This window comes from Oculina patagonica, chromosome 3, assembly GCF_052425735.1.
Source record: "Oculina patagonica isolate OP01 chromosome 3, crgOcupat, whole genome shotgun sequence".
Classification (NCBI taxonomy): Eukaryota; Metazoa; Cnidaria; class Anthozoa; order Scleractinia; family Oculinidae; genus Oculina; species Oculina patagonica.
Window position 1 is genome coordinate 14,738,993 of NC_135760.1, and position 21,773 is coordinate 14,760,765.

The 21,773-nt window shown below is 37.0% G+C and overlaps 2 protein-coding genes across 2 annotated transcripts in view; both read right to left on the minus strand.

The window, feature by feature from the left end:
- Positions 1-13,561, minus strand: part of LOC144646832 (uncharacterized) — a 41,905-nt gene extending 28,344 nt beyond the window's left edge. Inside the window, 2 exon segments of the mRNA XM_078506524.1 lie at positions 12,692-12,934; positions 13,383-13,561. Coding sequence (XP_078362650.1) covers positions 12,692-12,934; positions 13,383-13,415 — 276 coding nt within the window. The 5' untranslated portion in view covers positions 13,416-13,561.
- Positions 13,562-17,678: 4,117 nt separating this feature from the next.
- LOC144645664 (uncharacterized) lies at positions 17,679-21,504 on the minus strand. The gene is made up of 6 exons (XM_078505218.1): positions 21,376-21,504; positions 20,807-20,892; positions 20,440-20,571; positions 19,732-20,239; positions 18,970-19,117; positions 17,679-18,145 (listed from the first exon to the last, which is right to left on the minus strand). Exons 1-6 carry the CDS (start codon positions 21,452-21,454, stop codon positions 18,034-18,036), a joined length of 1,065 nt encoding a protein of 354 aa, XP_078361344.1. The 5' UTR covers positions 21,455-21,504; the 3' UTR covers positions 17,679-18,033.
- Between the last annotated feature and the right edge of the window lie 269 nt (positions 21,505-21,773).

Below are 21,773 nucleotides of genomic sequence, written 5' to 3' on the forward strand. Positions count from 1 at the left end.
AACCTAAGGAGCAAAAGTGTACTATAACAAAATTATAAGATATAATAAAAAGACCAATAAGGCCGGCTGTGACCGATAAAAAGCTACAACTAAATGTATCAGCATTAAATTGAAATTGTGTGGGTTTTTCTTCGCTGGTTATTTACACTTAAGTTGTATTAAATCGAAGCCCGCCTGCGCAATTTAAAAGCATCACCCATGATTACATTTTAACTGCTTTTGTTCTGACTTACCCAACTGTTAACGCCGAAAACATATCCTCGTTCGAGTTTAGGTGAAGGAACTTTGTTCTTCTTGACGAAAGCATGGCGTTTCATTCTAATCCCATGACGCTAACTCAAGTAAAAGGCAAGCTATTCAGTAGCTACATGTGCTCGGTGATGACTCCATGCGTCTTGAAGCCTACATAATATGGCAAGCGGTCATTCCATCGACGCGTCGCTACGCACAATTTTTCGAGGAGTACCTAATATTTGTAATCTTATCTTGGGGTAGATTATTTCGCCGTAACAACCTTGAAATGTTGATTGCTGTCCAAGTTTAATAGCTGATTTAGTGCAATTCCACTCGTTAATCCTTTGTCGACCTCGCAGGTGAAAGAGCCGTGCGCCAAATCACCATATAGATAACAGAGAGGAAGTCCCTCTTAGGAAAATCGATGCTGTACTTAGAACTTGATCATAACGGTCTGATACGTTCCCTGTGGCATCCATCATTAGTGCGTCGAACAAGTCGAGCGAACAACGCCATGACTTCTAAACTGGAGCGTGTATTTACAAGTCTCTCCACCGCCGACAAGAACACTCGCGTCTTACTAGAAACTGTCGAAATCAAACGCTGATTTCCCCTTCAACACTTTGGACCAAACATAGAAGATACTTCAAAACACTGAAACCTATCACAGTGTATACGAGCTAGCGTCGAGGAAGACTCAGCGAGACTTAATTTGAATACTGCCTAGTTTAAACAACGAAATCCGTATGGACTCGAGCCCGTAAAATGAAACGCTATAGGCCAGTTACCCCGTAGGCAAACAACCAAAGCAAATAACTGCTATTTGATATTAATTTCTCATTGCTCCGAGGAAAATATGTCGAGCCGAAACGAAGTACTTATAGTTCGTGAAGAGCACAAGAGCTTGATGACAGAAATCATAATTTGAACTATTCCGGAGGTATTTATAGCCGCTTGCTATATTTCCATTTGAACTTCGCAGGCAGTCAAAAAATTGTCAACAGTGGTCGCCAATGAACCAATGATAAAGCGAGGGTGGAAAATTGGCACAAAAGACAAAAGAACTTCATCCTAAACGCTCATTCTCAAAAGAAAACTAAATAAACATTGTGTCCACTGGTCGTGTTAACAATAACGGCAGAAACAAAGGCAAATAATAAAATATTCTCTGTAACGCTGAAAAAAACGTTCACACTAAAAATAACTGGAGGAATATTTTTCACACTAAGGCCATCTTTGATTACTTTAGTTCAATTATTGTCCAAAATTTTTGGTATCCCTTTTTATTGTCTTTAAAAATAATAACTTGCAGCTGCTTTAAAAGACAAAAGTTAATCGAGTGTTAGATGACGTTTTGTTCGCAGTTTCTTTTCAAGTCACTTCTTTGTTTGCTATTTTCTCCCAGCGTGAAACTTCGCCAAAAACTGAAAAACGGTTGCTTTAAATTTGCATTTCTTTTTACCTAGAGCGACTGTTGTTATACTAAATACTACTTCTCGTCCCGCTAAAATAACTCCACGCAATGAGACTGAAAAACTATTATCGAGAACGTCTGAATGAAAGTTTAAATATTATAAAAAATGTATTTTGTGTTGTTCAGTCTTCAATATCTGAAGGAGCTTCTTTCGTGTAACTTCAATATTCATGTTAGATGACACTTTCTTTACAATAGTTTTGTTTTAGTCATATATAGTTTAGGCAGCTGGCAATTCGTTTGAGCACAAAAACCACCATGCACGCAAATAGCCGCCGGTTAAAGTTTGATTCAGTTTACAATCAAAACAAATACACATGAGTTATAACTGCTCACTGTTTGTGCAAATTCAAGGAGGCATCACGCTAGAATAACACAACAACAAAGCCGGCATCTTTGTCCTGTCGTTTTTCACATGTACAATATTCACCGGATGAAAAATATCAAGACAGCTCATTAACCTTTGAAAAGCTGATAAAACAAAACTGGCAAATTCAGCTGAAGGCACTTCACGCTTACACGAAATACACAGAATATTAAAAACTTGATTAAAAATCAACGAAATTCGTTTTGATGCTTCTTTTTGATCGTTGTGTTAATTGTTAAAATCGATTTATTAATAAAAAGGTTATAATTTTCTCCTGTTGTAACTTTAAAACTCGTATGGAATTTCTTTAATTTAACCAAATGAAGAAAAAAGCGTCAATATAACACATTAAATATATCATACGTATTGGAAAAAATATTCCTTTTAGTTCTGGCTACAAAACGTGAACTTTCTTTAACGTTCCCATACAAACCCTAAAAAGTTAATCAAAGTTCTCTCATCAGAGTAATGAGTGCCATAAAATAAAATGCAAATCCTTACTGTTTGACTATTTCATAACTGGTTATAGGTGACCATACGCTAGGATAGCTGTACACGAGATTACTCAGAAACTTTTCCCTAGCGCTTGTATTAACTGACAAGTTTTCTTTCATTTATCATTTCATTGATCGTTTATCCTTTCTCCTCCACACGTATACAATACAATACAATACAATTTTATTGTCCACGTGGGACGAGGTCCCTCAATGTCCGAGCCAGAGGCTCATGTATAAAACTCGCTTATTCGTACAAACATAATTTCTAACATATACAGAAATATCATGATCAATTCTCGACAGTATAAATATCACATCCATTTTAATAACAGTGACAAATTTCCTGGTGCTGTACATCTGTAATCAGTTATCACAAAGCATATCAATCAATTCAAGTATTCAGGCATTATATTCATCCCCAGGGCACAGCAAATCAAGCATTCCACTCACACTTGCAGAGCTTTGCATGCGAAGATTTTTGCCCACCCCTCATAAGGAGAAGTAGTCAAGTACAGTCAACCTCGCCTGCGGACACCCCGCATGCGGACACTCGCTATACGGACAAAATCCAGATCCCCGGCGAAGAGGTCGGAGCCCGCAAGGACCGCATAACGGACACTAAACGACGCCCGAGGGTCCGTGGGTTACTGTACCCAGAATGCATAGCTGGAATAAATGAACATGCACCAGGTAAGCGAGTGTTAGGGGTGGGGTGGGGGAGGGTTGGGAGCCTGGCCACAAAGTACCTGGCCTTACAGCTTAAAATTTAAAATACTGCTGGATGCTTTCAAGATTAGATGTGAAATTCGGTATGTTGTGGTGTATTTCTAGATTTCCTGCCAGCTTTGAGTTTTGTAATCTGTTTCTATCTTGCAATCATCTCAAGGCGTTTTCTTACTTGGCTTACATTTGTACAGTGGAACCCCGTATAACGTTGCAAGGGAGCAGTAAAATAATTGTTTTGAGTTGTTTTCGACTCCCGTATAGTTGGCGAAAAAAATTTTGGGGTAATCTTTTTTATTTAGAAGAAGAAAAAAAAAAAAATTTTTGTTTTTTGTTTTTTTGTCCTTTTGAAAATTTGTATTATCAATTCTGTCGTTTTTTTTTCGACCTTTGTAAACTATTATTTGCGGTTTCCTCTCAGGTATTGCATTATTTTATAGTTTGGCACATTGCAAAAATAATCACTTGAAATATCGTGATTAAGCTATACAGTACTAAGAATCTTAAAGCAACTGGCCAATTTGTGTGACCTTAATCTTCCCCATGTCGTAATCAACCTTATCTATTTTCGGTTTATCGTTTCTTTTTGTAATACACGTACCTTATTGTACATCAGGAAAATAGCTTAAAATATCGTGACAAAATAACTCCACGCTTTAAATCCAAGGGGTCTATTACACATGACCTTTCGACGAAATGGCAGACATTATAGCAACATACCTCAAACAATTTAGAAGCATTCGGCTCCAGTTCAGCCGAGCGGACCGCCGGGGGCGAGGTCCGTAAGCGGAGCGAGCGGAGTCACCAGACCCACGCCGGGGACTGGAGCCGAGCGAGGCGCAAAGCGGGGGCCGCAAGGCGAGAGTTGACTGTACTGGATCGACTCTTTCCAAAACGCGCATTTTTGTTGAGATTCGGTTACCGGTAGTTCTTAATTAAATGATGAAACAAAAAACGCCTAAGCTCAGGTTCTGCAGTCTAAATAATGTTCTTTTTAGCCTACATGCCATAAAATTTCAATCAATCCGTGACCAGAATTAATTATAAGATAACAACAACCTAAAACTCTGATAACAATGTTTGTTTTGCACAATTTTTAATTTTGAAAACAGACAATTGATTGATACATGTATTTTACCTTTATCAGTGTAATATAAACTGATTTCTCAACTACAAATGAAACATACTTTATTGTCGAAACTTTTGCTTGTAGCGGAAAAACTTGCTCTTTGCCAAAAACTAAGTTTGAAGTGCAGATATTTTCTGAATACACAGCTTAGATCCAAGAATAGCAAAAGCTATTCGAATTATTTTGGTCAAAATATAGCCCTGTTGACAACAAGGACCAGAAATCTTAATTTGTAAAGCAGGTGATCTGCTTACCTCAGTCAGAGAGTGGCTTAGCAATTCTCAAAGTTATATAAATATTCATGCATCATCTAACAGCAAATTAATACTTTATAAGAAGCTCAGTTGTAAATAACTAACAAATAAGAAGGAATGTGAATTACTTATAAATAATGTGCTTGTCCAATAATTCATTGAGATTAACAGGAAATTGAGCTAAAAGCAAATTTGTTTTCAAAATAAAGAAAGAAGAACACCGATTGACAGACAGTTCTACATCTTTTTTGCAAGAAAAATATTCAGGATGCAGGATGCATATTCCGGTCCATACCTTGAGCTTGCAACAGTTGAGAAACTTAGTCACAACTTAGCAAATATACTGGACTAATGGATAAAAATGTGAAAGCTTGTGTTTATAAAGAAAGAACAAAAAGTACATTCTCTCTTACAAGGAATTTTTAATTTTAAATACAGGAGCTGAAAGTCATATAGAACCTGGCCACACACAATGATTCTAAAGTTCACTTTTCAATTCACTATTTTGGCAATTTGAGAAAGAGGAAGTGGCCTTGGAGAAGTTTTAAAAGAAGCCGTCACTATATGGATTAAGGAGAAAAGCCGCCTTTAAAGCTGAGAAGAAAATCCAGGAATCAAAGTTCTAACTGTACACATGAAGCCTTTTGAGGTCAGCTGAATTCAAAAGCAAATAGGTAAATTTTTAATTAAGGAGATAAAAAGATAGGCATTGCTATTACTTGCAATCCAAAGCAGAACAAGATAACAGATGTTTTATAGATGATGTACACCATACATACATGAACGTGCACAAGTCCAGTCAGTCATGCACAAAGCTTGGACACGTACACCAAAAAAACGTGTTTCAAAGCTTCAAATGAACCCATACACTGCTGTATGGATTTTGACCTTTTCAAGTACTGAACATTATGCCGTGCATATTAGTAGTCAAGAGTAATTTAAAAAGTGTAGTGCCTGTGGTTGTGCAATGTGGTGAACCCATTTGTGTCTAGGAAGTAATTAAAAGAAAGTTGCTTAATTCTGCAGGAACAGGCAAAAAGACACAAAGTTATCCTAATGAAAATTATTAAAACGTCATGGACAAATCTACAACTTTGCTAGAATGCAAAACGAAAGGCATAATCCCAGAGCCATCTGCAAATCCTTAATATGATGTTTTGGTTTTATGAAATCAAGATGCACATTTTAAGGTCATTACCATCGACTAAAGTTTGTAGCTACTCCCCAAACTAGATACAGACTGAATAATCACTATAAGTGCACCATGATTACATGAGAATCAAATAAATGTAAGAAATGGACAGAAACCAGGACAAGGAAAATTTGTATGCTGATATAACTAAGGAGGGTTTACTACACTCAAAATTTTAACAGACTGTCATTTGTGAGATGGCACAGAGCCCAAAGGAATGCGTAAAAAAACCTCTTACTTACAGTAGGAATAATTTGCTTCAAGAATATAGTGTGTCTTACCTTGTAGGCATTGGTTGCTAAATTATTGAAATCCATCAAAGAGGTCATCAAAACTACGGAAGTTATTCCTTGCTCAAATTTGGTTTGCTAGTTGTCTCTTGTGTGCAACCTAACCATAAGTTAAATCTTTCTTCCACCAGACATGGAAATCTTAAATTGGATCTTGAAACATAAACTTAAAGCAGCAAAGTTCGTGTCTTCAGTCATGGCCCATTTAGTGACCACACAATCACAAAATGACAGAAGACTTCTAGCTTTCTTCCCTTATGGCCTAAAGCTATCACTAATGGGTCAGAGAAAAAGCTGTCAATTTGAGGACAAAATTGTACACAGAAACATGTTTTCACTGTCAGCAAAGAGCTATTTTAACAAAAACACTGGGCAGAAACATGAAACTGCTCTTAAACTTCAGAAAAAAGTGAAATCATATTGCATTTGACCCATTACAATTCCTGCATATATTGCAAGTTTGACAGAATTAAAAGATAGGTTATCATAAATTTATTGTCCAAGGCTTGCCACACAAGCAAAAACCTCCATATCTAGACCAAACAGACATGTAAACTAACCCAAATCTTGATAGAGTTTGTTATAAGGCTAAGCAAAAGATCTTTCAACTCAAAGGCAGCCTGACCAACATAAACAACTGAAGGCAGTCAGTCACCTGAACCAATACTGCATGTTAACCACAAGTGTACAAGGTCAAATAGTTGTTGTGGTTGTTTGAGGTCAGCTTTCCATTTTTCAAGATCAGAGTATGCAAAGACTGTTAATTAATTACTGTGATATTCAATAAATATACATTGTATTGTTAATGGCATTTGAGGAATTGTCTCAAATATGCACTTTTAAATGCACAAGTAAACAAACGTTTAACTTCTTTCATAAATGCAGTTCACAGGTGTATATCAAAATTTCCAATTATCTTTGTCGAATTTCCTCAAGGCAAATTTAAAATAAAACATCATTTTGATCTAAGAAGTCTGGTTCCTAGTGCAAAAAATTTTAACAGCCTTCTAGCTTAATATCAAAGTTCAGAATTTAAAAACAATGTTTGTTTTTAATATTTTTAGCTTTCTTGTATGTAGCTTCCAGCTAATTAGTTTGCCTTTGCCCTATTTCAAATAGCTGTATTGTTCACTGCAATTTATTGAATTCAAATCAAGTGTCCCTACATGACAAACAAACCTAGATTACTTACTGAAAATGAGACATAAAATTTACATTTTTGAAAAGGTATGCTATTGCAGTTCTATTTGATACTTCCTAAAGCCATCAACTTTTGCTGCAATTTACCATACATATTTCAAAAGGTTACAATAATTAAAGATAGAAACTTCACGGACAGTTACTCAGAGTTTCACGCACGAAGAGATCATCAGACTGTGCCGTTAGATGCGGTAAAATACAATTTAAACTGCGTTCATGGAGGACGGTTGGAATGATCCTGTCTCTGATTGGCCGCGTAGTACTTGTTTTCGTGCCTGCACTTGGTAACAAGCTCAGATCTTTTGTTCAAGAGGGTGGATCTGTCAGCTGATAGTATTCAGAGCTTCTCCGTCAGACACATTGGTTTTCCCCTCCTTTTTTTTTTTTTTTTTTTTATGCTTGCGATGTTTGAAGGAAAGCTTATGGTTATTGAACCTAGTTCAAACATTGCAAGCATTCACACGACACTGTACTATCAAAGTACATTTGGGACCTGAAAGACAACAACACCGAATTTTCGATCAAGTGGTCCATTGTCAGAGAGCAAGGCTTACAGGGGAAACCCGTCACGCTGCAATTTGTGTCTGACGGAGAAGCTCTGCATACTATCAGCTGACAGATCCACCCTCTTGAACAAAAGATCTGAGCTTGTTACCAAGTGCAGGCACGAAAACAAGTACTACGCGGCCAATCAGAGACAGGATCGTTCCAACCGTCCTCCATGAACGCAGTTTAAATTGTATTTCACCGCATCTAACGGCACAGTCTGATGATCGCTTCGTGCGTGAAACTCTGAGTAACTGTCCGTGAAGTTTCTATCTTTAATTATTGTATTCCGCTCTGCATGTATTTGCATCGAGCACTTCTACGATTGTGTGAAACCTTTTACATTTTTCTTTGTTTTATTTCAAAAGGTTAAATATGTAATTTATAAAATGTAAAAATTATGTTAAGTCTGTATCAGGTCAAGTGTGCCATATTGCCTGAGCTTATCCCAGTTTCTGTCAGTAGCACGAAGCAAATCTTGAGAAGTTTTGCTATTCCCCCTCCTTTATTAAGCACACCCGCCAACTCTCAAGGTTTTCCTGGGAGTCTCCAAGTCTTTCATCTAATCTCCCGGTCTGATTTTCGGAGAGTACTCATACCAGTACATTGTATTCTGGGGGTTGGCAGGTATGATTAAGGCATGTTGGTTACTTCCCAGCATTAAGGTTAATTCATTGGTACCCATTAATACCATATCTGGGTGGGGAGGCACTGTGCGAGTCAAGTGCCTTCCCCAAACACAATGCAATGACCCAGCTAGGGCTTAAACCAGCTGGACGGCTTGATGTCAAGTTCAGTGCTAATGATTAGGCCACGATGTCTCATAAAATGGCCATGCTAATTCATGATAATTGGGCAAAATGAAAAGCTGTATAAAACCTAGTGTATTTGTTGCTTTTAAACCAAGCTGGGAATTCTTACAAAATCACATTAACTTTGCAATCAGCCTATAATGATTGTGTTTAGACAAGTCATGAAGGGCCCAATCAACAAAGTACAGTAGAATCTCGATTTCTTGAACCTCCAGGGGAAACGAAAATTGCTTCAAGGAAGCAAAGCAAAGGAAATAAAAATAAATATTGGTTCAAGAAATTCAGGAATTTCGAGAAACCAAAGGTTCAAGAAATTGTGATTCTTCTGTAAAACCTATTCAATATGGATACCGTACTAGGAACCATGTAGAAAGTGTCCCTTTTAACCAGTGGAAGTATTAAGCAGGTTAATTACATACAGGGGCCAACACCACTGGTCCTATTTCTTATGAGGTGCACACATTATTTTAAGTGGCTAAACGGGTGTTTGGAAAACCCAAATAGCGAATAGCGAATAGTCGTGAATAGTGCGAATAGTGACGAATAGTGACGAATAGTTGTTGAATAGTCGCGAATAGTGACAGGCGTAACAGTCGTAAATAGTCTCCGTGAATAAGTCTTGGGCAAGAAGGAATTTTTCGTGGTTAAGTGGAATTTTTGAGACTGCATTTAAATACATGTACAATAATTGAATTTGTAGAAAACAGAGAGGATTAATTTTTATAATTGCATTACGACTGAACCTGTGGCACCACAATCACATTAGCCCACAGTTTGGCAGCCACTAAATATCAATCATTGCCTTACTTTTATTAGTTTACAAAGCTTTCAGTTTGTTTTCAATTTATAATCAATTATCATCAATAATTTGGATCTCGACCATGTTAATTGAGAAAAGACAGCCTATAACAAAAAAACAATGGTTAGCTTAGCGCTTGCAAGCTTGACAATACTTTCAATGCTGTTCTCGGATGCATTATTCAATGTACACAACTCTTGAACAAAATATGCCACATATATAACTGAAGACAAAACACTCTAAAAAGTTGTCCATTTTCTACCATATTTAAGGAACAATATATATTATACCGGACGCATACATCATGGTGCTTTTTGTTTTTTTTTTTTTTTTTTTTTTTTTTTTTTTTTATTTTTTTTTTTTTTAACAAAAAAAAAAAGGGGCGAGAAAAAAAAAAAAAAAGCCCCCCCCAAAAATTTGATTAATACCAGCTTTGAAGAATTATTGATTTTGATGCAGAGATTTTATGCAATTATATTGATTCTGAACATGTGTGGATCAGTTACAGCAAATTAGCACTCAATAATATTGAGGCCTGATGGTGGACTGTAAAATAAAAATATGAATAAAAAAATTGAAATTATCAATAAAGAGGCAGTTCAAAAGCCCTTTTATACTTCCAGCCTGTACACACAGGGATATACATGTCATCAGTCATGTTCACTGAACTTGCTGTCTTGCTACTGACTATAATTAGAGAGAATGTTCCACTTTATATCCACTTACTTCAATCAAGACAGAACAACAATTAAGTACCACCCTGCAGGCAATTATTGCCCTTAAGGCATTTTTCTCCAGAAAAAGACTGATACATGCAAATTCATTTGCTGCATAAGTTTAACTCAATTTAGTTTCAGCAAGGCAATTGTTGCAAACTTTGAGCAAGTTATAAAGAAAATTGATTATTTTCTTATCGTCCAAGTCAAGTGATACATTTATTTCAGGTATGAAAAATATCTCAGTCACACTTGCAAATTGTTTTCCGAGCCAAATACAAGTCATAGGAAAACTATTCAGGAACACAATAAATTAGCTCTGGAATATTCTTTATCACTTCACTGAATCTTCTTGCAAAGCAGAAAACATGTTATATTACCTTGTATCTAAATGGTAATTAATCATGATCAGGTATACAGAAAGCTGACACTGTCAGTGTTAAAGTATATCCAACACTACATTCCTATTACTTGTGGGTCAAATAAAAAATACACTCTTTTTACCTGATCAGTTTGAAGTGTTTTTTTCGCTTATACTGACCTCCGTACATGACACAAGACCATGATGGATGGTTAAATTTAAAAATGCCTAAAATAGCTTGAGTGTTGACTGCAAGAAACATGATAAGTTTTATATTGTGCAACCATTCAACCTGATACAAGATGAAAACACTTTACTGATCAAAACAGCGTGATCGAGTTGTATACCTAATGAGCCAGACCTATGCAAAATATGTGCAAAACACTTTTAAGTTCTGATTAAAAACATCACTCACTTATGCATTGGAAAATGGAGTTAAAACAAGCTTGAGATAAGCTTTACTGTTGCAGTCGTGTGACATAGATCCAATGCTGAAAGATTTATAAGAAGCAAAATGGTTGCTAAGATATGATTTTCGCTGTGTTTATATTTTTCTTACAAACATCCCTCTTGCTTAAGATATCCCGTGGTTATTCACAGAATAATTTTAAAATGGATTGATCTCTCCGAGACCAGAGAGTTCTCAAACCTAGCAAAATAAAAAAAAGGACATTCACCTGAAAATTGCTCATATGTAAAAATTTTGAAGTAGGAGGGCAATATCAGTTAATTGCACTCTGTAACAGATTTCACCAATATTATTTTAAAATGCAAAAAAATATTTTGATAACCCACTCTTAAGTTTAGAAAACCCACCTTGCTAGTCAAGGAAATAGCTATCATTAGCCAAGGGTTTTATTTTGCTCAACATGTATTTTTGCATGGTTAATGAATGGTGATTGAAACTGACATCCTTGTTCATTTCAATGACTGTAACATAATTTTTGGATGGTTATTAAATAATAATCTACGGTAATCATTTTTACATGCACAGTTTTTAGCTCTTTCTAGCTGCTCACTTGGTTTTTTATCAGGTTATCATACATGCAAGTTGCACAGTTACTGGACAAAAGCTGGAAATATGTTCTCAACAAGAGCTCTTCATCAAATATTTGCGTAAAGTAACTTACAAACAAGCTACAAGACAGGTAGGTTATCAGGTTCTGATCCAATTTCTTTCACTCACGAAACTTCAATTAAACTTACAAAAGGTAATGTCAAATCCGCAAAAAGTCGGAGTAGCTTTCGATTCGTTCAACAATAAATGCCACATGGGGGCGGCCTAATGGAGAACAATTTCCCGCATAAACATTTACTGTGTAGAAAATGCAACAACGGAAATGAATGTTTACCAACGACACATTTTTTGAGAGCGATCTAATTCTTCGTTGATCACGAATGGAACCGTAATCTTATTAACACTGAAAATTCAAGAAATATTTCACGACCTTTGTTGGATAATTTAGCATGTTTGATTTCCGAAGCACCGATTAATTGATCGATAGAAGAACAAACTTTAAACAGTGGTCGCATCGCGTGTTACAATTTCTGTTTACATCTTCCTAAGATTATCGTGCAAAGGCCGCTGAAAGAAGGTTGTTTTTAATACTTGAAAAAATCAGATGAAATAACACGAACGGGCATGCTATAACAAAATACTGCAAAATGTTACAAAACCGTGCAAGATAAGTGTATATTTCGTCGAGAGGAAAACTTGATCGTAAGAATTACCGATCGTAAAAGTACAAACATATACTCATCTCTTCGAGGTAAAAACAAGCAAACTTGAAAACATCTGTAAAAGCGATTCTATTTCAAAGTGTATTTGGTTTTGCTTTTCACGTAAAAGCTGAAATTATTACCATTTTTGATTGTTTGCTCACGGCTATTGAAAACGCCACAATCGGTTGTAAATTCGGCAGGTCGAAGGCAAAGCTAACAAACATTCGAACTATGCAAATCGTTCTTGACAAAGCTAACCTGTTCATGCAATCTTTGAATGTCCTAGGTTCCTTAGTAGCTTGAGTTTAATCTTATAATGGTCTGATAAGATTGTTCAGACATCTTGCTAATTCTATTTCCTTACTAACTCCCTACCTTTGACCAGTTTGGTTGTAGCTGCACAGCGTATCTGCCATCTTCCAGCGCTCGTTCGAACTGTCGTGTTCGAATGAGCGCGGCCGATCTGTTTCCATACAGTACATGATTTTGCGGATCAAGATTTATCGCATCTGTATACAACTCAACAGCACGATCAAACTGTCCCCTCGAGCAAGCCTCCCCAGCTAATCTAGCTTTCTCCAAAAACACCGAGCGGGCTTCGTTTGTTGTGGGTTGCGTCTGAAAGAAACCATCAAACGTAAATAAAGTAAAATTAAGACCGCCTACTTCAAAAAACACTCGAATCTACTATCAAACATTTACCATAGAACATAGGAGGTACATTAAGGATAAAAATGGCCTGCAATTTAGCGACCTGCAAAACGATCGTACCAATATCACACCACTTTCCTGATTGTGGTGCATTATAAATTCCCGCTGTACCAATAACTTGTAGTTGCGTATGAAATTTCAGAGCTGTTAAATTTCCACAACATGGGCATTGCTGACGACAAAACCCAGGCTAACTTTTCACCAGTTGTTACGGAGTTGAAAGCGTAGGAGTTGTTGACAAGACATGTGCAAAGACTTAGAAAAAACTTGGTACAATTTAGCTGTAATGATCCGTTAAACTTCGCTACTCGGGAGACCGACAAGAAATATGTACAGAATTACGAGTTTCACAAACCTGCGATTTGACGTAGTTTGAGGCTTCAGCCATCTAGCTCACTGGGGAGCAAGGCAGAAGCTTTAAGGTATTTCTTGCTGTGTATAACATTCGATCTAGCCAAAGATACAATCCAAAATATGCCTTCCATTACGTTACGTCGCGGGACAAGCGCCGTGAGTCATCCATTTTGGAGACGATTTTGGTAAAAGAACTCGGCCCAGCCTTCCGGTGACGTCACAGCATGTAACTGACAGCTTCACACATGAATCGTTTCAAATGGGACAAGTTACTTAGCAAAATTCAATCATAACAAATCATACAAACTCACAAATCCTTGCTTTTTTGAGGAGGGAAATGAAAAAACTTAACATTTTCCTGTCAATTAATTATATCAGACTCACCAGGCCGTGAAAAAACAAGAAATATCTCAGTAGCAGGAAATTCTGGCGAGCCTCTCATTTGCATATAATTGAGTAATGAATTTGTGGTATTTTGCTTTAATAGCATGATTATTTTAACGTAGCGATGTAGTGTATTTTTGTGTCCCCCACTGAACTCGAACAGGATTCTGTTACCCCAGACAAAAAGGTAATAATTCTTATGGCTTTCCTAACTAAAAAGAAATTTTATAGTTTACGTATGCAAAACAAAGTTTTTCAGCTCAAATATACTAAACTAAGTTTGTTGCAATTTTCGTTTTGTTCAAAAGATGGATTAATCTTATACGTGGTGATACAAAAGCAATAGTTGGCTAGAGGCTATTTCAACGCAAAACAAAAGAGGCTTGTGTTAATGATTTAAGTCGAGAACAATAACTAAACGAGTCAAAAGGAAACACGCTTCAAGAAACAAAAACGTTGGTTTTATGCTCAAAACACTAATTATTTTATTTTCACTTTCTTAACAGCTCAGTTTAGCGTGTAAGACAGACTGTTATCACTTCTGTAAAAATGGAAAGTTAACATATCGCCACAAAGCTACAAAATAAAACATTGTTTCAAGAATGTGTCAATTAACAACCTAAAACAATTGAAAATAAGATTAGTTTAAAAAACAAATATGCATTGTTTAAATTTCATTCATGCGTACTTAACAAATTCAGACCACAGAAAAGGATAGCCTCCTTGGCAGACGTTGTTTGGTGGGGCAGAAACACGTGACGAGCCTAAAGAACGTCGGCGAAGGAGGCTAAGAAAATGATTGATTATCTTTATTTGTACATGGTGATGCTATCAACACGGGGCATTAAGGTTATAATCTTGTATTTTGAGTTCAAAGGGGGTTTTAGCTGGTAGAACTTCCTTATTCCACCCAGCAAAAAGCAAACTAAGGGACGGACCATTATATTTTTGGAGGGGAGGGATGAAAAATATTGAAAAAAATTGTTTGCAGCTGGGCCTGGAAAGACAAAATAAATTGTTTGCAAGCACGATATGTATAACACAAAATAGTAAGAATTTCGAAAAAAAATGTTTGCAGAGGTGCATAAACTAAAAAAAAAAGTTTGCAGAGGAAAATTTTTCATCCCCCCCCCCCCCTCCAAGAAAATAATGGTCCGTCCCTAAGATGTATTTAAAATATTGGCTGCTGCGGACAGTCTTTTTCCAATTCCGAACTTAATTAAAAAGGCGTTTTGCTTTACCTTAACGCTAAAAAAATGATTTTTAATTCACTGAGTTCGGTACTGAATACTTTAATTTGAATGGACCGCTACATTTTGTATGAGAAAAACATTGAAAGTGCAAACTGGGTTGAGGAACCCCTTTCCTCCCCCACCCCGCACCCCCCCCCCCCTACAAATCCCCTTACAAAACGTTGCTGTTCAAAAGAGTTCAACACGTGGAAATTCGAAAGTGACTTTTTTTGTTTCATTATACGTTTCCGAGGTGTCAACTTCAAGAGAGTTTAAACCGTGAACTCGTGCGGTTGTCATTTTGTTAAAAAAAAAGAGTTTGGCATCTGACAAAATTAATTATATAATATGTACAAAAGCAGTGCATTAAATGGGTGGGGTGTACGGCAGAAATACAACATTAGAGGTTCTTACGTCAAATTAACCAAATAAACTGCATAAAAAAGTTTTCTTTACCTACCTTTAGCACAATACATTTTTACCAACAACGTTTTTTGTTTACTAAAGGACGCCTAAAGTAAATTATACCTTTTCCGTCATAAAAGGTTTACATTTTCCGACTTGCATATTTAACATTTCTTCCTGCTGTGATCTGCTGTTTACCGTTTAACACAATCAATCCATTTGCAAAGTATACAAATAGCTAAAAGCATCTATATGTTTACTTTGCTAATTAACATTGTCATTTACATCCACGGTCACTGTTTGCAGTGTTTTGGGGTCAAATTCTCGGTGCGCTGCGAAAGACCACCTGGACCACCGCGAAGTTGTCGACGCCACGGGACGGCAGCTAAAAATGGCTGTATTCGCAGGCTAAAAAAATTAGCAAGACCTCTATTCGCCAATATTGCCGGATTTATCGTGAAACATCTTATTGATACTTCCTTTTCGCGGGACTTAAGGAACTGTGTCACAGATTTTAGCCAAATTTTAGCCAAATTTAGGCATGCATGGGAAATGGCCATCAAATTCGGTGAAATATTTATAAAATAACCGCTTAAAACAGTGAAGAAATAACTGTTGGGCTGAACAGTTTTCAAAGTTAATCTCGTTTGCTCGGCTTGTAACTATAAATTATAACGCTCGGGAGACACATTTGGTTGTAATAAATAGAAGTTATTTCTTTAATTTGTAAACATTAAGTCTCATAGTGAGTATTTGGCAAAACTTTATAAAATAAACTTAACTAAGCCGTGACACAGATTTTCGCAGTTGCACAAAGCCAAAAAAGTTGTCGCGGAAATAAACAACGCAAAATTTAATTCACTACCTATCAAACCAATTTATTTACTGTAACATCATACAAAAAAGAAGAAACACTAGGCTATCGTACGCGTGAATTATAACAAGTTATGCAAACGACAATGTCGACGTCTCCGTGTAGTTGTTGTTGGTTCTTTCGATATGATCAGCTAACTGTTGCTGTAAAATTATAATCTCTAGCGCCAATTCAGGCCCGGCTTGTTTGTCAGCATTAAAAAACTTTTCGTTAGCTCCTTTTAACACGAGTATTATACTAAATCGCGAAATCACGACCCCGCGAAAATAAGGACCCCCAATAAGTAACAACACTGGCAGACATTTACGATGTTGCGATGTTGCTCGTCTTTTTAGGTTAGATGCTAGAGGAATCTACCTCACGTGACCTACAGTACTGGCCCTGGCATTGAAACTCAAATCTGAAACACATTTCTGATCATATTATACTCCTGTCATTAACGTAGCCAAGAATATTTCATGAATTTTGATCCAATTTTTGTTCTTTACTCTGATTCGCATATATCGTCAACTCGAAAGCCTTTACATTGTAAACATCTCAAAATTAATCCGTTAACAAGCTGAAGTCATTAGCAGAGTAATTGGAATTTAAAGCAGCTTCATTACAGACGGTGCACCTTGAAAAAATTGGCCCATTTTTTTTTCCAAGTTTGTTGTACGTAATTCGTCTTAATCTTTATTAGGCGTGACAATCCTCGCATATTTTCGGCTTGTTTTTTACGTCATTGATGATTTCCTTTCTCAGGAAACTATTATTTGGAGGTTTCCTTCAATTTGAAAGTATGTTGAGTTGAACGCCTCCTGGGTACCTCAGTGAATAGAGCGCTGGACTGCCGTGCTTGAGGTCGAAGGTTCGAACCCCGGACTGGAACAACACTCAGGGTCTGTAAATAACTGAGGAAAACGTGCTGCCTTTGTAATTTCATCTGCAAATGGTTAGATGTTCCAGTCTTCTCGGAAAAGGACGATAAACCGTAGGTCCCTTCTTCTGTATCCTCAGTTTTATAGCAGGGGACGTTAAAGAACCCACACTCTATTCGCAAAGAGTAGGGCACGATGCTCCTGGTGTTGTAGTCTAGCCTTTGTGTGTTGTAAAAATACAGTATGTCGGTATACAGCATATTTGAACATATACATATGAAAAATGCGCTATATAAATGCATTATCTTGATCATTTTAATGGGCGTTAACACGCCCATTAACAAGACGCCCTTGGGAGCGCCTAAATTAGCATCTGATGTGCAAAAAACGTCACTTAATTAGTGACAAAGGAATTATGTCAAGACCGTGTAATAAATGTGTGTTTGAATGTGTTAAAAAGTCCTCAACCTCTACTTTAGATTCAGGTGATGAATAAGGGATTTATTTACAGAATTACACTGACAATAGTTTCAGGACTTCGCAAACTGGCCGCTTTTGGGTTTGACTTAGTCCCCGAACTCACTCTTCCCCGCACCCTTTATAGGGTTTGACTGTCTTTTGTACGTCAGAACAATTTTACCCTTCCCCCGGCGGGGGGGAGGAGAGTTAAATGTAGTAGTTCTAAAATGGACCAGTGAGTTTTTCTAAACTGTTAGAAAGCTGAAAAAATTCGTATTAACAAAAATGCGACCAAACGATAAAAAATACAACCAACTTTAATAAAAACAAAATCACAGACTTCCAGTTTGTTTAACAGACCGGTTAATAAACACATTAAATGATTATTGATGACAGAAAGGTTTATTTTCAAACGAGAAATACGAACAGTTCAAATATCTACCAGTCATTTTTATTTTTTCTTCGTTTTTTCTTCGGCTTTGGTCGCCAAATTGGCTTAATTGGAGCAGGAGGCAAGTTGGCAGCAGCTATTCTGTCTTTGCGAGCTTGCCTGCAAAAACAAAAACAGTAAATAAGTTAGTTGTATCAACGCGGCTAAATTACTTCACTAAAATAGGTTCACTTTTAATGAAAGCTGTAAATATTAATTTAACGATATGGTTTTCGAGTAGTATAAATTAAAGTCTTTATTGTGGTGTTTAATTTTCCAAACTAAATCACTCCCTGAAAAAACTCACACAGTCAACCTGTTCTAACCAATCGGAGCGACATTTTCGGACTTGAATTGACCCCATGTTGGGAACCTTTGTTCCTTACTGAGCAAATTTGACCGCTGGTCAAAGGGAAGTCCCTGGGAACGAGGATGACTTGACCCACGGCCTGGCCCGGGCAGTGGTAGCAGGCACGCTAGATTTTAATAACCAATCAGAAATCAAAACCAAGCCCAGAGTGGTAATTATGAACACTCTCATTCTTAGCAGTGGTTGCACGTTTTTACTTAGACAAATGGTTTGTTCCTTGTTATACTCAGTGCAAATCAAATCATTATCGTTGCACGAGTAATGATCATTTGCAGTGTCATTCGAAGTGGCGGATCCAGACCTTTAGATAAAGGGGAGGGGGAGGGGAGGGGGGGTGAGTTCATCCAGACCCTAGACTAAGGGGGGATGGCGGGCGCTCTCGAAAATAATTTTTCTCCGACCTTCGGGTATCTATTTGTTCTAAAAATAAGGTGGGGCCCCTCCCCTAGATCCGCCACTGGTTCGAGGTCTATGATTTTTTTAAAGGTCTGCGAAGAGCGATGATGGAAAAATCTATGACGTCACTCTATCGATAACAAAGTAGAATCTTGGAACATGAATTAATATAACTCACCATTTTCTACGGACGAAGTTGACGGTGCATTTAATCAACAGGTAAACGACATAGAGGGTAAAATTCATAGCAAAAACGGTGAGAATCGTGTAAAGGACATCCTTCCAGATTAAGACAACAATGTACGCTTGAATACGACTCACAAAGTCTGTTGGAATAAAACGGTAGATATAATGAGGCAATGGAAACCGCGGAAGAAAACCAGAATGAGGTGTAATGAAGGGAGACTTGTTTTAAAATTCTTCTAGTTTTGCAGGCCGACTCGCTATGTTGTTTCGAAAAAAGATAAAATTCTTTGCTTTTGTTGACCAAACTCATTTCCCTTCGTCTAATATCGACTTAAAGGGGGGTTAGATAATTCTATTTGTTTTCGTCAATTAATAGCTCCAAACTTCAAATTGGCAGAGCAAAAGTCTAATTTTGGCAAAATAACGGCCACATAACAACAAGTATGATTTTCGAGCATTGTAAATGGTACTTTCATACAAATTAGGAAAAAACTTGACAAAGAAAAAACCGCCGGGGCGACGTTCTTCAAGTTTACCCAATCCGTTTTAATCTTCCCGAATTTTTCCCAACCAAGCCCGTTTTGACTTTTCTGTATTTCTTTTGAGTTCTTCTACAGTTTTAAACCGTTATTGTAATATTTTAGTTAATTCTATGACCAGTTGGTCAGTACCGAAAATGAGATAAAAAGTGTCTGAAAGTTAAACGTCCAAAATGTAAGTGTTTGATTCGGGTAAAAATAGATTCTTAACTTACCGTCGAGATATTCATCGTAAAACTTAACAACAGCATCAGCAACATAGTTGAAAGCAGGAATAAACAGTTCTCCAGTCCATAAAATTCCAATCCACATTGTCTCGGCCATCCACGTCACGCAATTCCACATTGACACACTCATCCATGTAACACCAATGCGAATCAACTGGCCCACCCATATAACGCAATTCCAAATCGACCTGCCCATCCATGTAACGCCATTACAAATCGACTTTCCCATCCATGTAACGCCATTGCAAATCGACCTGCCCATCCATGTAACGCCATTTCTCATCACCTCGCCAATCCATGTAACGCAACTCCAAATGCACTCGGTCAAACACTGAATTCCATTCCAGAGATTATCAGCCAGCCGTGAGACCTTTATGGTCATGTCTTGACGCCAAGATAACGGATAAATCAAGTCAGGGAGCCTGGGTATGAATGGTTTGTACTCGGGACATGTACTGTCATTTCGACCGTACATGTATTTCTTTGCCTTGTGGATCTGACAATAAATTATAAAACGGAAGAATGAGAAAATTCCCGTACGAAGAACTAGTATGGGTAGATTGATAATATTGATTGATATTATTCTAGAAGCTCTTAAAAGCATTAAAAATTTATTGTAAACTAAGAACATATCAACGGAAACAGAAGCTTTAACGCATCATGAACTTCACTTCGCAAAGATAACTACTAAAATACCTTGCCGTATTTGGGTGTCCTGTTACCATTGGGTGTGCTGTTGACATCTGCTGAGTTTTTGTTCTCAGTGAACTCGAACACCAATTTCATGTTGAGTTTGATGGAATTGATTTCCATCTTAACAACATAATCCTACAACATGAAAAACTAACATTAGTAAATTATTGTCGACTGTCAGACTAATTATGATGATCTCTTTTAATCAACCTTTGAAGAATTGATTACCTTTGTCAAAAGGATAAAGTGGAAAATATTTGATATACTTTAAATACTTAATTGATTAAAGTGACTAAGATTGAATAAACAAACAAACTATTAAAACTGTTTGCCATGCTTAGCTTTAATTATCCAGTTCTTATTTACCCACCTTATCAACCCAGCTCCCTGTGACAGTCGTGTCGTGGGTGAAGTCTTTGAAAAAGAAGTCTTGCTTTTCTTGAGTTTTAAAAGTTTCTGCGGAAATAATTTCATAACTGTCACAAAAACTATCGAAAACTAGTATGACGTTTCAGTTTAAAACAATAAACTAGCCGACTTGATTTGGCCGTTTAAAAAGCCAAAATAAAAACAAAAACAAAAAGTAACGGAGTAAAATAACCGTTAGAGCGCGCGCGTTTCAAAGAATTAAGAAAAGAACGCACGCGCGCAACACCCATGAAGATTTCCATAGCAACCGTAGTTGTTTAGTTTTCCGAAAAATCAATCATTTTTTGCTAGTCAGATTTGCTGGCCTTAATAAGGTGAAGAACTACTTGTTTTAACAGACTGATTCAACTTCTTTTTTGGTATAATCGAATAAAAGTTACATGATTTGCTAAGAAGAGAAAATATTTCATGATGATAAAAATGCATTTTTAAGATCATCCGGTTAACATTTTCGAGTGGGAGAAAAAACTAAAAAACGAGATTAAAGGTTAAAAACACGAAAACTCTTACCTTCTCGTTCAGCAGGATACGTAAGATATGATAACAACAAGAAAAATGTCAGCGCCGTAAGCAGATATACCAACTTCATGTTCGCAACAAAACCTTTTTCCTCTCGCGATGAACGCACAGCTTGCTCGTTCCGCGAAAAAGAGCAAAGTGAAAATTTGACATCATAAGAAGCGTTTATGACGCAGCGCGCGCGCGAGGCTGGATGCTGGTTCCCAGGTTTCTCGATCTTTTTCTCAATGATAATGAAATAATAAATGGGTACTGTGTAACCCTTTTTGTTGCGGTATCATAATAGGCACAACAAAGCTGCATGCTTCTTCAAAAAGTTTCGGAAATGACTGATGGAGGGATTATTCCCAAAACGCCCCGCAAAAATATATAAAATCTAAGCACTTATG